Here is a 15525-nt window from a genome sequence, read left to right on the forward strand (position 1 = left end):
AGGTGACCAAGAACCCGATGGTCACTCTGACAGAGCACAACTGTGGAGATGGAAGAACCTTCCAGAAGGACATCCATCTCTGCAGCGCTCCACCAAATCAGGCCTTTATAGTAGAGTGGCCAGATGGAAACCACTCCTCAGTAAATGGCACATGACAGGCCGCTTGGAGTTTGCCAAAAGGCACCTAAAGGACTCTCAGACCATGAGAAACAAGATTATCTGGTATGATGAAACCAAGATTGAACTCGGCCTGAATGCCAAGCGTCACGTCTGGAGGAAACCTGGCACCAGCCCTACGGTTAAGCTTGGTGGTGGCAGCATCATGCTGTGGGGATGTTTTTCAGCGGCAGGGACTGGGAGACTAGTCAGGATCGAGGCAAAGATGAACGGAGCAAAGTACAAAACCTGCTCCAGAGCGCTCAGGACCTCAGACTGTGGCGAAGGTTCACCTTCCAACAGGACAACACAGGAGTGGCTTCGGGACAAGTCTCCTTGAGTGGCCCAGCCAGAGCCCGGACTTGAACCCGATATTTACATCTCTGGAGAGACCTGAAAATAGCTGTGCAGCAACGCTCCCAACCCAGCTTGAGAGGATCTGCAGAGAAAAATGGGAGAAACTGCCCAAATACAGGTGTGTCACAAAGGTGCTTCAACAAAGTACTGAGTAAAGGGTCTGAATACTTACATTTCTAAAAACCTATTTTTGTTTTGTCATTATGGGGTATTGTGTGTAGATTGATGAGGGGATTTTTAAAAAAATGTTTTGATCCATTTTAGAATAAGGCTGTAACACCACAGGAGGCCCCTCTAAACAGTTCTATGGGCACCATCCTGGCATTTACTACTCTTCCAGCTAGACGTCTTATACTATTTAAGTGGAAGGATTGGTTCCTCCTACTTTTAACCGTTGGATAAAGGAAGTTATGCAACATCTCAAGCTAGAGAAAATACGCTACTCCATTAGGGGATCTGCAATTACATTTGATAATATCTGTCAACCTTTCTTATCCTTTGTAGAAGACATGGACCCAGCTAATTTCACAACTCCATAAACCAACACAAATTAGATTTCGTATCATTATTTGTACTATTTTGTTTTACTCTCTGTTTTATAATATCTTTGTCTGTTTTTTTACTATTTGATTATATTACTCATTGTATATCATGCCTGCTTTAAGTCTGGTTTTGGGGTGGGGCTCTATTAGAGCATGGGGGGGTTGGGGTAGGTTTGATTTGGTAGGGGATCCGTGTGTGTTCTGCCCTCTACCTGTTCTGTCTGTGTTATCTGTTAATCATAAAAAATGCCAAATAAAAAAACAGTTTAAAAAAATGTGGAGAAAGTCAAGGGGTCTGAATACTTTCCGAATGCACTGTATATGGAAAAATACACATTTTAAAATTTCAACCAATCGATTTTGACCAAGATTTTCTTTAGGCGGGGCCAGCCCTACTACTACAATACCCCGTTCAAAGGCACCTAAATATTGTCTTGACCATTCACCCTCTGAATGGCACACAAACACAATCCATGTCTCAAGGCTTAAAATTCCTTCTTTAACTTGTCTCCTCCCCTTCATCTACACTGATTGAAGTGGATTTAACAAGTGACATCAATAAGGGAACATAGCTTTCACGTGGATTCCCCTGGTCAGTCTATGTCATGGAAAGAACATTGTTCTTAATGTTTTGTACACTCAGTGTGTGTGTATACATACATACAGTGGGGAAAAAAAGTATTTAGTCAGCCACCAATTGTGCAAGTTCACCCACTTAAAAAGATGAGGCCTGTAATTTTCATCATAGGTACACGTCAACTATGACAGACAAATTGAGATTTTTTTTTCCAGAAAATCACATTGTAGGATTTTTAATGAATTTATTTGCAAATTATGGTGGAAAATAAGTATTTGGTCACCTACAAACAAGCAAGATTTCTGGCTCTCACAAACCTGTAACTTCTTCTTTAAGAGGCTCCTCTGTCCTCCACTCGTTACCTGTATTAATGGCAACTGTTTGAACTTGTTATCAGTATAAAAGACACCTGTCCACAACCTCAAACAGTCACACTCCACTATGGCCAAGACCAAAGAGCTGTCAAAGGACACCAGAAACAAAATTGTAGACCTGCACCAGGCTGGGAAGACTGAATATGCAATAGGTAAGCAGCTTGGTTTGAAGAAATCAACTGTGGGAGCAATTATTAGGAAATGGAAGACATACAAGACCACTGATAATCTCCCTCGATCTGGGGCTCCACGCAAGATCTCACCCCGTGGGGTCAAAATGATCACAAGAACGGTGAGCAAAAATCCCAGAACCACACGGGGGGACCTAGTGAATTACCTGCAGAGAGCTGGGACCAAAGTAACAAAGCCTACCATCAGTAACACACTACGCCGCCAGGGACTCAAATCCTGCAGTGCCAGACGTGTCCCCCCTGCTTAAGCCAGTACATGTCCAAGCCCGTCTGAAGTTTGCTAGAGTGCATTTGGATGATCCAGAAGAGGATTGGGAGAATGTCATATGGTCAGATGAAACCAAAATAGAACTTTTTTGGTAAAAACTCAACTCGTCGTGTTTGGAGGACAAAGAGTGCTGAGTTGCATCCAAAGAACACAATACCTACTGTGAAGCATGGGGGTGGAAACATCATGCTTTGGGGCTGTTTTTCTGCAAAGGGACCAGGACGACTGATCCGTGTAAAGGAAAGAATGAATGGGGCCATGTATCGTGAGATTTTGAGTGAAAACCTCCTTCCATCAGCAAGGGCATTGAAGATGAAACGTGGCTGGGTCTTTCAGCATGACAATGATCCCAAACACACCGCCCGGGCAACGAAGGAGTGGCTTCGTAAGAAGCATTTCAAGGTCCTGGAGTGGCCTAGCCAGTCTCCAGACGTCAACCCCATAGAAAATCTTTGGAGGGAGTTGAAAGTCCGTGTTGCCCAGCGACAGCCCCAAAACATCACTGCTCTAGAGGAGATCTGCATGGAGGAATGGGCCAAAATACCAGCAACAGTGTGTGAAAACCTTGTGAAGACTTACAGAAAACATTTGACCTGTGCCATTGCCAACAAAGAGTATATAACAAAGTATTGAGAAACTTTTGTTATTGACCAAATACTTATTTTCCACCATCATTTGCAAATAAATTCATAAAAAATCCTACAATGTGATTTTCTGGATTTTTTTTCCTCATTTTGTCTGTCATAGTTGACGTGTACCTATGATGAAAATTACAGGCCTCGCTCATCTTTTAAAGTGGGAGAACTTGCACAATTGGTGGCTGACTAAATACTTTTTTTCCCCCACTGTACATACATACAGTGCCTTCAGAAAGTATTTAAACCCCTAGACTTATTCCACATTTTGCTGTTACAGCCTGAATTGAAAATGTATTCAAATTAATTTTCTTCTCACCCATCTACACATAACACCCCATAATGACAAAGTGAAAACATGTTCTTAGAATTTTCTTGCACATTCATTGATGTGTGAAATACAGAATTTAATCAATTTTAGAATAAGGCTGTAACCTATACACGGTCAAAGAAACATAAATGTGGAAAATGATGAAGTATTTTTCACCTTCAGTAAACACATTGTGTTAAATTTTTTATCGTCTGGTTTTAGATAGTGAAAAGTTATATCTGAACTAAATTGAGGATGTTTGGGGCTCGAACAGTGGATTTGAATTTGTATGATTTACTTTATTTTTGAAACACCTTCAGTAAACAAATGCTGAATTTAGCAAGAAATTATAATACAATAATTTGGCAAAAATGTATACAACAATGGAAGTTCAAGAAGACTACGACATACTTGCACCAGGAGTGAGCCATCCAGTTCAAGCTGTCCAACTGGTAGTCTCTGAGCTCCAGTCCATCTCCTCCGATATAGGATGGCTGTTTCTTCATGGGCATAAACCTCGGCCTTTGCTTCAACACCTTATGAGACAGGAGAGAGAGATGGAGCGAATGAGAAAGAGTGAAAGACCATGAGTTTGAAGTGCAAAATTCACAATTGAGTTGTTCTCTGTCATTCCAAAAGGGTCTTGGGGCGACTGCTCTAATAAACTACTACCCGATCCCAAGTCCCTACACCTGGGTCTTTGCCAGCTCGTCACAGTTTTTAAAGGGATAGGATAGGTGACTGCAATAGGAAAACATTGCTGATTACGCCCCAATCCATTCAGATCTGCTTCGCAAGGACAGACCATGAAGGGCCTAAGGGAAAGGGACTAAGGATATTTCTCAATTAGTCTTTCGTCGATTCCTCTCTCCTCGTCTCCATCTCAAAGCACATTGGACAAAAAGATCCAATGTCCCTCCGCTCAGACTTTTTCCTTTAATGTATTTTCAGAAGGAGGGGAGGACAGAAGAAGCAAGGAATTGAGGAAAACGCTTAGGGGTCCATTTCGGACAGGTCCTACTATCTTTTCACCATTACATGACCCCTGACCTCTGTCAAAACACAACAGAAACTGGCTCAGACAGGAAATGGGTAGTTAACTAGCTAGTTTCCCCTAGGTACAGATCTAGGATCAACTTACCCTCCCCTAATCACAACCTTAACCATTAGTGGGGGAAATGCAAAACTGACCCACAATCAGTAGGCCTGGGAATTGCCAGGGACCTCACGATACAATATTGTCACGATACTGAGTGCTGATATGATATGCATAATGATTCTTATGTATTGTGATTCCATACATCGATTTCATTGCGATTCGATGTTCCAAACATTTTGCTCACTATATGTCTGCTGCAGAGGGACAAGATAAAGCCATGAGAAGACGGAGAACTAGCTATAAGATGATAAATAGGACAAATAAGCACCCACCAAATTATTTAAATACCTGTTTTGGCGCAGGTTAAACTAACGTAGCAGGTGTAAAAGAAACGCCTGAGCAGGATGCCCCACATTCTGGTCATGACGAGAGAAAAAAAAACTGTTGGGGGAGTTTCTCTTCTGCACTGTTCAACCAATCCAGTAAATGTGGAGGTGGAGTTAAAGGCAGTGTTGCACTTATTTCTCAAGGCCAGAAACGCATATAAGTTTAACTTAGAGCACCCCAAGAAAACAAACTCTTAAATCAATTGTAATCTATATAATATTATTCTAAAAGTTGGGTTTGAGGTTTTCTCCAAATCAGCTCTAACTTCGTAAAAAATCCCACAACACCCCGCGGTCCAGGGTCACACAATGACAGAAAAACTTTGCAAAAAGCAGGATACATTTGTGAGAATGAGGCGGGTTGAACTGAATCACTGGACCTTTAACACCGGATCATCGCAACTAGCTAGCTGCAACCAAATGGATGTTGTTGTTGGCTAATCACCACTGTCCCGAAGCTAGCACCAGTTAGCCTTGAGCTAGCCTCGAGCAAGGCCCATCTCCCGGCTATCTACCGCTCTGTCAACTGGACGGGACCTCCTAGAGTCGACACGGAGCCCCGCCGATCCATCACGACTGGTCTTCCTACGTAATTGCCTGATGTGATTTCAACAGGCTTCCCGTTGCGACGACCACGAAGATCCATCTGCTAGCCCCGGCCTGCTAGCACACACAATCAACAGCCGTGCCTCCTGCTCGCCTGTGCCGTAGCAGCCATCGAAATACTCCCGGACTCACCTATTGCTGTTCCCTGGACCCTATGATCACTCAGCTACACAGCTGATGCCTGCTGGACTGTTCCTTTACACGGAACCCCATCCTGTTTATCTGTCCTGTTTATCTGTTTAGCCTCAGGCCAAACTTTCATCGCCATTACCAATTGTTGTCTTAGCTCTCTCGAATAACACGTGATTGCTTTATGCCTCTCTCCCATGTCAATATGCCTTCCCTATTGCTGTTTTGGTTAGTTCTTATTATACAATTTCACTGTAGAGCCCCCAGTCCCGTTCAACCTGCCTCAGATAGCTCTTTTGTCCCACCCCCCACACACGCGGAGACTGGCTCAATCGTTGCCTCCAGTGATGCTCTCTTTCATCGTTACCCAACGCTTAGGTTTACCTCCACTGTACTCATATCCTTACATATCCTTGTCTGTACAAAATGCCCTGAATCTATTCTACAACACCCGGAAATCTGCCCCTTTTATTCTCTGTACCCAACGCACTAGAAGACCAGTTCTTAAAGCCTTTAGCCGTATCCTTATTCTACTCCTCCTCTGTTCCTCTGGTGATGTAGAGGTTAACCCAGGCCCTGTAGCCCCCAGTATCACTCCTACTCCCCAGGCGCTATCATTTGTTGACTTCTGTAACCGTAAAAGCCTTGGATTCTTGCATGTCAACATCAGAAGCCTCCTCCCTAAGTTTGAGTTATTCACTGCGTTAGCACACTCCGCCAACCCTGATTTTCTAGCAGTGTCTGAATCCTGGCTTAGGAAGGCCACCAAAAATTCAGAAATGGCCATCCCCAACTAAAACATTTTCCGTCTAGATAGAACGATTAGTTACCGGAGTGTAACTCCAGTTCTATGAGTGGAGCGGAGCCCCATAGGGGAGCTCTGCTCCTAGTGGTTTACCCTCTGCCCTAAGGCAGCAGCAGCCTGAGACAAAATTATGCACACACCTACAGCCAATAGGAGTACAGGTGTCCCTATAAGAGGGGGTGCCTCCCCTCAATCAGCCTCCCGAGATATTTTTCTTCAGCGAGACTAGAGAGGGTTGGCAGGGCCTTAAGTCCTATGGGGCTCCGCTCCACTCATAGAACTGGAGTTACACTCCGGTAACTAATCTTTCTATATCGTGGAGCTCCGCCCCATAGGGGAGCTCTGCTCCTAGTGGTTTAAGGCGGAGCGTAGCGCTCCAAAATGTACTCCCTGCCGAGCCTAACACTTCCCATCGAAACGAGAAAGTCAGGCCTAGCAATGGCTGCAACCGAGTCCCGCAGTACTGCAACTAAAAACCCCTACGGGCGTCACAATATACCGCGTCATCGGTTAAAAGACCCGCCCCACCTAGTCCAATGGCAATGCCAATGACTAGTGGGCAGATCACCAGAATAGAAGCCATACTAATCTGTACTAGCAGATAGATGTGCCTCAATATCCTGTGAAAACACTACCGACCACTAATGGAATGACACCAAGTGTCACTCTACATTTAAACGCGGTAGACCGCCTCACTCACTCAATGGAATCCCAGAGATTAGTGGGCAGGAACAAAAACATGAGTCATACTAACTGAACAAGCAGATAGATGACCTCACATTCTGTTAATCAACGCATGCCTCTACTGTACTGACCCTGTCAGTCAGGATTCATGCCACAAAATATGTTTTCTTATCCAAAGCGGACCTGATGGAAACCCTGTCCATAGTCCTGCTTTTCCCTCTCTTCCTAGCTCCAGATCTCCCTTCAGCTATGCTGAGTACAGACCGAGCCAAAGAGTTAGAAAACACCTGTCAAAAACACGTCTTTCTAACCAAAGCGGACCTGATGGAAACCTGTGTCCACAGTCCTGCTTCTCCTCTCTTTCTTGCTCAAGATCTCCCTTCAGCCACGCTGAGTACAGATCGAGCCAGAGAATTAGAAGACATATCTAAGAGATAGAAACGGATAAATGGAGACGGCGTCGACCAGGATGCTGCTCTACAGATATCCTCTACTCCTGTTCCTCTAAAAAGGGCAGTAGAAGCCGCTACTCCACGAGTGGAGTGAGCTCTGATACCCTGAGGCAATTGCCACCCTGCTACCTCATAAGCTGTCTCAATGCCTTCACAAAGCCAGTGAGACAGCCTCTGTTTTGAAAGTGGTCTACCTAGTGCAGCCGCACCGTGACACACAAACAACTGAGGCGATGACCTAATCGCTGCTGTGCGCTCGACGTAACACGCCAAAGCGCGTACCGGGCACAGGCGATGGAGCTTCTCCTCACTCCTCTCTCTATGAGGAGGAGGAGAAAAAAGCCCACAGCTCCACGGTCTGTGACCTATATGAACTCTTAATAACCTTAGGCACAAATGCCGGGTTAGGGACGTAACACTGCTCTGCTCAGGTCACCATTGATGGCCAGGCAGTCAGGTCTCGTCGAAAGAGCACACAAATCACTGACCCGCTTAGCTGTAGTCAAAGCGAGCAACAGTGCTGTCTTGATAGACAGCATATTGAGGGGTATTTGATTCAATGGCTCGAACGGCGACTTACATAGCGCCCAGTACCAAAGCCAAATCCCACTGAGGAAGCGTGACTCTAGGTGTTGGCCTAAGTCGCCGCGTTCCTAATAGGAAGCATTTCACTAGAGGGTGACTAAAGACATTGTCTCTGCCAAAACCCTCATGACAAGCTGAAATCGCTGCTGCAAACACTCTAATCGTGGCAGGCGATTTTTGCTTATCAAACATGAGCTGCAGAAAAGAGAGAATACTCTCCACCTGACAGCTCATGGGGTCCACACCTTGTGTGACACACCATCGTGAAAACACGTTCCATCTACTGGCATACATCTTAGAAGTGGAACTGGCACGTGAACCCTGTATGGTCCTGATCACTGCATCAGATAACCCACGGCGCTCTAGCCTGTCCCTCTCAGCAGCCAGGCCTTCAGTGGTTGGCCGATTATGGGCAATTTCCCTATCGTGCCAGCCGCCTGAGACAACGCGTTCCGTCGATGTGGAATTGGCCAAGGTGGCGCAATCAACATCTGACTCATCTCCGCAAACCACGGAGCCCCGGGCGATCGGGCGCTATCAGTATCACTGACAGCCCCCTGACCTCACCCTGGCTAGCAGTGGGAGAATGCAGGACAGCGGAGGGAATGCATACAGGAGAACTCTCGGCCACGGTTGGTGCGCAAAGGCGTCCCTTCCCAGTGGCGGTTCGTCCTGTTCCCTCAGAGAGAACCACAGAGGACATTGCGCGTTCACGCGTGACGCGAATAGGTCCACCTCGGCTCTCCCGAATTGTTCCCAAATCTGGAGAACAATGTCTGGATGCAGACACCACTCGTCGTCTCGAGGACCCCCTCTTGACATGAGGTCTGCTCCTATGTTCAAGTAGCCCGGAATGTGTGCTGCTCTCAATGAGCGAAGGTGCTCGTGAGCCCACAGCCACAATTCCTCTGCCGCCCGATGGAGAGCAGGAGACCTGACTCCACCCTGGCGATTTATGTGGGCTACTGTGGTCCGGTTGTCTGACCAGACCAGCACATCGCGACCCCGAAGGGTAGACGCGAAGTGGGTCAGAACCAGTCGAACCGTTTCCAACTCCAGGAGGTTGATGTGACGACCTGATTGAGGCCACACACCTCCTATCGCTTGTGTCTGACATGTCCCTCCCCATCCCGTCAGGGACGCATCCGTGAATACTGGGATGTGAGAGGACACCTTTCCTATCGGGACTCCGTGCGTGAGAACGTGTGAGTTTCTCCAATAGTTTAGGTCTGCACTGAGCGAGAGGGGAACCACCATCAACCGATGACGTTGACGCAATGGGTCTAGTCTTAGTTGGGCGAACCATCGCTGCGTCCTGCGGATGTGCAGGAGTCCCAGCGGAACCACAGAGTGGGCTGACGACATGAGACCCAAAAGTGACATGGTCGACAGCGCCGTCACCGTGTGATTCGGACGACACTTCCTTAGGGCTAGCAACAAGGCTACCCTTCGGGGGTCCGAAATTCGAGCCCTCATCCTCACAGTGTCTAGCTGTATCCCCAGGTAGACAATCTGATGAGTGGGCCAGGGCGCGCTCTTTTTCCAATTCGCAGCGAACCCCAGACTTGTGAGATGCATCACTGTCTGTGTTGTGTGAGTGATCGCCAGCTCTGCTGACGGGGCGAGAACCAGTAGGTCGTCCAGGTAGGCTAGTAGCCGTATTCCCTGACGACGCAATGGTTCCAATGCCGCCTCCACACACTTGGAAAATGTGCGAGGTGCCAGGGCGTACCCAAATGGCATCCTCGTGTATTCGTACGCCACCCCTTGAAAGGCGAACCGCAGAAACTTCCTGTGACGCGGCTGAACCGGCACATGAAAGTACGCGTCTTTTAGGTCTATGCTCGTACAAAAGTCCCCTCTCTGGACACATTCCAGCAGACGTTTTGTCGTTAGCATTCGGAAGGGCCGTTTGGTTATGCTCTCGTTGAGAATGCGTAAATCCAAAATCGGCCTCACTCCCCCCGTCTTTTTGGGCACTAGGAAATAAGGCGAATATACAGTGGGGGAAAAAAGTATTTAGTCAGCCACCAATTGTGCAAGTTCTCCCACTTAAAAAGACGAGAGAGGCCTGTAATTTTCATCATAGGTACACGTCAACTATGACAGACAAAATGAGGAAAAAAAATCCAGAAAATCACATTGTAGGATTTTTAATGAATTTATTTGCAAATTATGGTGGAAAATAAGTATTTGGTCAATAACAAAAGTTTCTCAATACTTTGTTATATACCCTTTGTTGGCAATGACACAGGTCAAACGTTTTCTGTAAGTCTTCACAAGGTTTTCACACACTGTTGCTGGTATTTTGGCCCATTCCTCCATGCAGATCTCCTCTAGAGCAGTGATGTTTTGGGGCTGTCGCTGGGCAACACGGACTTTCAACTCCCTCCAAAGATTTTCTATGGGGTTGAGATCTGGAGACTGGCTAGGATACTCCAGGACCTTGAAATGCTTCTTGCGAAGCCACTCCTTCGTTGCCCGGGCGGTGTGTTTGGGATCATTGTCATGCTGAAAGACCCAGCCACCTTTCATCTTCAATGCCCTTGCTGATGGAAGGAGGTTTTCACTCAAAATCACACAATACATGGCCCCATTCATTCTTTCCTTTACACGGATCAGTCGTCCTGGTCCCTTTGCAGAAAAACAGCCCCAAAGCATGATGTTTCCACCCCCATGCTTCACAGTAGGTATGGTGTTCTTTGGATGCAACTCAGCATTCTTTGTCCTCCAAACACGACAAGTTCTATTTTGGTTTCATCTGACCATATGACATATGACATTCTCCCAATCCTCTTCTGGATCATCCAAATGCACTCTAGTAAACTTCAGACGGGCCTGGACATGTACTGGCTTAAGCAGGGGGACACGTCTGGCACTGCAGGATTTGTGTCCCTGGCGGCGTAGTGTGTTACTGATGGTAGGCTTTGTTACTTTGGTCCCAGCTCTCTGCAGGTCATTCACTAGGTCCCCCCGTGTGGTTCTGGGATTTTTGCTCACCGTTCTTGTGATCATTTTGACCCCACGGGGTGAGATTTTGCGTGGAGCCGCAGATCGAGGGAGATTATCAGTGGTCTTGTATGTCTCCATTTCCTAATAATTGCACCCACAGTTGATTTCTTCAAACCAAGCTGCTTACCTATTGCAGATTCAGTCTTCCCAGCCTGGTGCAGGTCTACAATTTTGTTTCTGGTGTCCTTTGACAGCTCTTTGGTCTTGGCCATAGTGGAGTTTGGAGTGTGACTGTTTGAGGTTGTGGACAGGTGTCTTTTATACTGATAACAAGTTCAAACAGGTGCCATTAATACAGGTAACGAGTGGAGGACAGAGGAGCCTCTTAAAGAAGAAGTTACAGGTCTGTGAGAGCCAGAAATCTTGCTTGTTTGTAGGTGACCAAATACTTATTTTCCACCATAATTTGCAAATAAATTCATAAAAAATCCTACAATGTGATTTTCTCAATGTTTTTTCCTCAATTTGTCTGTCATAGTTGACGTGTACCTATGATGAAAATTACAGGCCTCTCTCATCTTTTTAAGTGGGAGAACTTGCACAATTGGTGGCTAACTAAATACTTTTTTCCCCCACTGTAGCCCTTTGTTCCTTTGCTCCCGGGGAACTACTGTCACCGCCTCCTTCGCCAAAAGTTCCGTAATCTCTGACATCAGAGCGGCCACTTTGTCTGGCGTTTTCATCACCGTCTCCACCACTCCCCTGAACGGGGGTGGGGTCCGGTGGAATTGGAGAGCATAACCCTTCTGCAACGTCTGTTCTAGCCAGCGTGAGAGGGTGCAGCTTCTTCGCCACTGCCAGCAATGCAGAGAAAGTGGCTGGGCGCGAAGCTGTGGTGCATCCAGTAGGAAGGACCTGTATTCCTATATGGCCCTTACCGCCACTGTTCCCCAACATTGAAGTGGTGGAACAGCCCAAGGTGGGCCTCCCGTGAAAGGGAGAGGAAATGCGTTCTGAGAAAGAAAGAGGAGTAGGGACATCGGTTAAACCCGTAACCGTCGTATTCCTGCCCTCCTTGAACGCATCGCGGGTCTGAATTGCGCTGACCGAGGCCACAGCCTGCGGCAGGGCACCATCCCCAGCAAGCGATTGCGTCATCTTAGGTGACTGCAATTCGCTATCAGAGCCCTTCACTACAGTACTCCTAGAAGTCTGTAGTATGAGGTCTCTATGAGGTAAAACAAGGCGGCGCCTTGATACCTTCTTAACGTTCACCTTCTGTGTGTGTTCAACTCTGCACCCCTGGTGGGTTGATTCACACTCAGTGTGGTGAGTACTGGCTCGTTCTGTCAGGGGAGCTGATACTTTGGTTATACCCATAACGCTAGTAATCCTGCCCTCCGTGAACGTAGCATGGGTCTGAATCGCATTAACCGAGACCTTGGTCTGCGATAATGCGCCGTCCCCAGATAGCTGCTGTGTTACAATGCCTGGGGGCGCCGATACTCTGGGCACCTTGGTGACCGCGGTAATCGGGCCCTCCGTGAACGCAGCATGGGTCTGGCTCGTACTAGTGGAGACCTTAGTCTGTACTAGTGCGCCATCCCAAATAGCGGCTGCGTCCTCATGTCAGAATCTGACCGGGACTGCTGCCTTCTATGTAAAGCACTTCTTATACGTGAAGTGTGATGTGACGACCTGATTGAGGTCTTCTGGATACCTACTCTTAGTGCCTGTTCAGCAACGCACCTCGGTGGGCTGAACGGCTCTTAGAGTGGTAAGGAAGAGAGGGTGAGATTTGAACGCTCTCGGACGTATTATGGAAAAGAGGCTCTTTTTGACAAAGTCAGGTGGAGCCAACTCTTTATTAAACACATCAACAAAAGCATTTACATCAGCACCCGTCCCTTCAACCGAAGGGTGGGGGGAACAGTGGGCACGTTCGACACCATCGATGCGTCCTCCATCCTCTCCCCGCGTCCCGTCACGTACGCCTCCTCTTGCCTCCCTTGGAGGGCCAGGTCGGCGTCCTCGTCACCTCCCTCGCCGGCTGTAGTGGGGCTACCGTAGCTGCTGGGAGGGCCGAGCCCGCTCCCTTGCTGCTCGTGGCCGCCGGATGACGCCGATTACGCCGCCTCGTTGTAGACCCCGGTCTACTTAGAAGGGCGGAGGTAGATGGCCTTTGGGGAGGAGGGGGGCCGAGTCGTCCTGCCAACGGCAGGTGCTTGGCCAACTGCTTCTTCTCCTCCTCCAACTTCGAAAAACGCTCCGTCGCCTCTTTGACTGCGACCCCAAAGAGGCCGTCGTCAGAGAGGGAGGCGTTCAAGAGAGACGTCCTGTCTGCCTCTTTCATGGAAGTCAGAGACAACCAGAGGTGTCGTTCCCCGACCACCGAAGTGGCCATGGATCTCCCCGCGCAGACTGCGGACGCCTGTGTAAGGTGGAGTATGGCACCAGAAATTCTGGACGCCTCTTCCACCTCCTCCGGTGCCATCTCTGTCTTACCCGTGGTTAAACGGGACAGAGAGGCCGCCAAGAGGGCAATGTTGTTAGCTGCTGCTACAGCTTGGGCTCCCAACCCAAAATACTTCTCTAACAGCGACGCTGTGAGTCGGTCCTTCTGGGATGGCAACGTGGCCTTCTTGGAAGAGGGCCAAGGGCTCGAACCCGGTACGAGATACGCCGCCATGGCGCTCTCTAACCTGGGGATTCCCTGACCCTGAAGCCTTCCTTCCGCTCTCGTGAATGGGAGATACGCTTTTACAGGCGAACGCGCCGCTAAAGGTGCCTCCCACGAGCCTCCAACGTACCTAGCCAAAGAAGGCATGGCAGGAGCCACTGGCTCTGCCGCCTTCCTTGGCCTGGAATAAGGACCGCCCTCCATCATATCAACCTCCGGTGCGGAGGGAAGAGGGGGCAGCTCTATTGCCAGCCGTTGAGCAGCTCTCTCAATGAGACCCGGAAAATCCGCTCTCAGAGAGGCTGCAGCGAAAGAGAGAGCTTCTGATCTCTCAGAGCTCGTATCCCCTTCGCTATAGGGACTACAAGCCCTCTCGCTCTCCAAAGGAAAGGGGGGCTTGAAAGTATGAGGGACGGGGTCCGACTGTTCCATTGGAATGCCAGACCCTTCCTCAAAATCCCTATCTTCCCCCGAGTCTGCGCCGTCGGACGACGCCTCTGAAGCAGAGGCTAGTATCGACAACACATCCTCAAGGGGGATGTCCTCCCTGAAAACGCCTAACGCTGCTTCCTCTCCTTTAAAGAAAGGAGGGCGCAGGAGGCGCATTCGGGGGACTGCAGACGCCTTCCTTGGCATGCTGGGATCCCAAACACACGAAACATAAGTCGTGGTGGTCACGGCCGCCATGGAAGTGCATCTGCACTGAGCTCTGAAAAGAGCTTTTGGGGGTGGAAAATCTCCCGGTGTGCTCATTTAGACGACGTTGATGACTGGAATATCAACGGCGTTTTCGTCCTGAGTCTTCGTGCTTCGTCTCTTCTTGGCTCTTCAGTCTAGTCATCCACTCGCTGAAGAAAAAGGGAGGCTGATTGAGGGGAGGCACCCCCTCTTATAGGGACACCTGTACTCCTATTGGCTGTAGGTGTGTGCATACTTTTGTCTCAGGCTGCTGCTGCCTTAGGGCAGAGGGTAAACCACTAGGAGCAGAGCTCCCCTATGGGGCGGAGCTCCACGATATAGAACTGCCAAAGGGGGCAGAGTTGCAATCTACTGTAGAGATAGAGCTCTGCAGGCTATCATCCTATCCAGGTCTGTGCCCAAACAGTTTGAGCTTCTACTTCTAAAAATCCCCCTTTCCAGAAATAAGTCTCTCACTGTTGCCACTTGCTACAGACCCCACTCAGACCCCAGTTGTGCCCTGGACACCATATGTGAATTGCTTGCCCCCCATCTATCCTCAGAGTTTGTACTGCTTGGTGACCTAAACTGGGATATGCTTAACACCCCGGCCGTCCTACAATCTAAACTACACTGCTCAAAAAAATAAAGGGAACACTTAAACAACACATCCTAGATCTGAATGAATGAAATAATCTTATTAAATACTTTTTTCTTTACATAGTTGAATGTGCTGACAACAAAATCACACAAAAATTATCAATGGAAATCAAATTTATCAACCCATGGAGGTCTGGATTTGGAGTCACCCTCAAAATTTAAGTGGAAAACCACACTACAGGCTGATCCAACTTTGATGTAATGTCCTTAAAACAAGTCAAAATGAGGCTCAATAGTGTGTGTGGCCTCAACGTGCCTGTATGACCTCCCTAAAACGCCTGGGAATGCTCCTGATGAGGTGGCGGATGGTCTCCTGAGGGATCTCCTCCCAGACCTGGACTAAAGCATCCGCCAACTCCTGGACAGTCTGTGGTGCAACGGATGGAGCGAGACATGATG

The 15525-nt window shown here is 48.1% G+C and overlaps 1 protein-coding gene across 2 annotated transcripts in view; it reads right to left on the reverse strand.

The window, feature by feature from the left end:
• Positions 1 to 15525, reverse strand: part of LOC121541392 (chromodomain-helicase-DNA-binding protein 1) — a 125774-nt gene that overhangs the window by 47282 nt on the left and 62967 nt on the right. For both annotated transcript variants that reach the window (XM_041850367.2, XM_041850366.2), the window contains one exon: positions 3822 to 3946. In XM_041850367.2, coding sequence (XP_041706301.1) covers positions 3822 to 3946 — 125 coding nt within the window. The remainder of the gene's footprint in view (positions 1 to 3821; positions 3947 to 15525) is intronic.

The sequence above is a fragment of the Coregonus clupeaformis genome, chromosome 27 (genome assembly GCF_020615455.1).
Source record: "Coregonus clupeaformis isolate EN_2021a chromosome 27, ASM2061545v1, whole genome shotgun sequence".
NCBI lineage: Eukaryota > Metazoa > Chordata > Actinopteri > Salmoniformes > Salmonidae > Coregonus > Coregonus clupeaformis.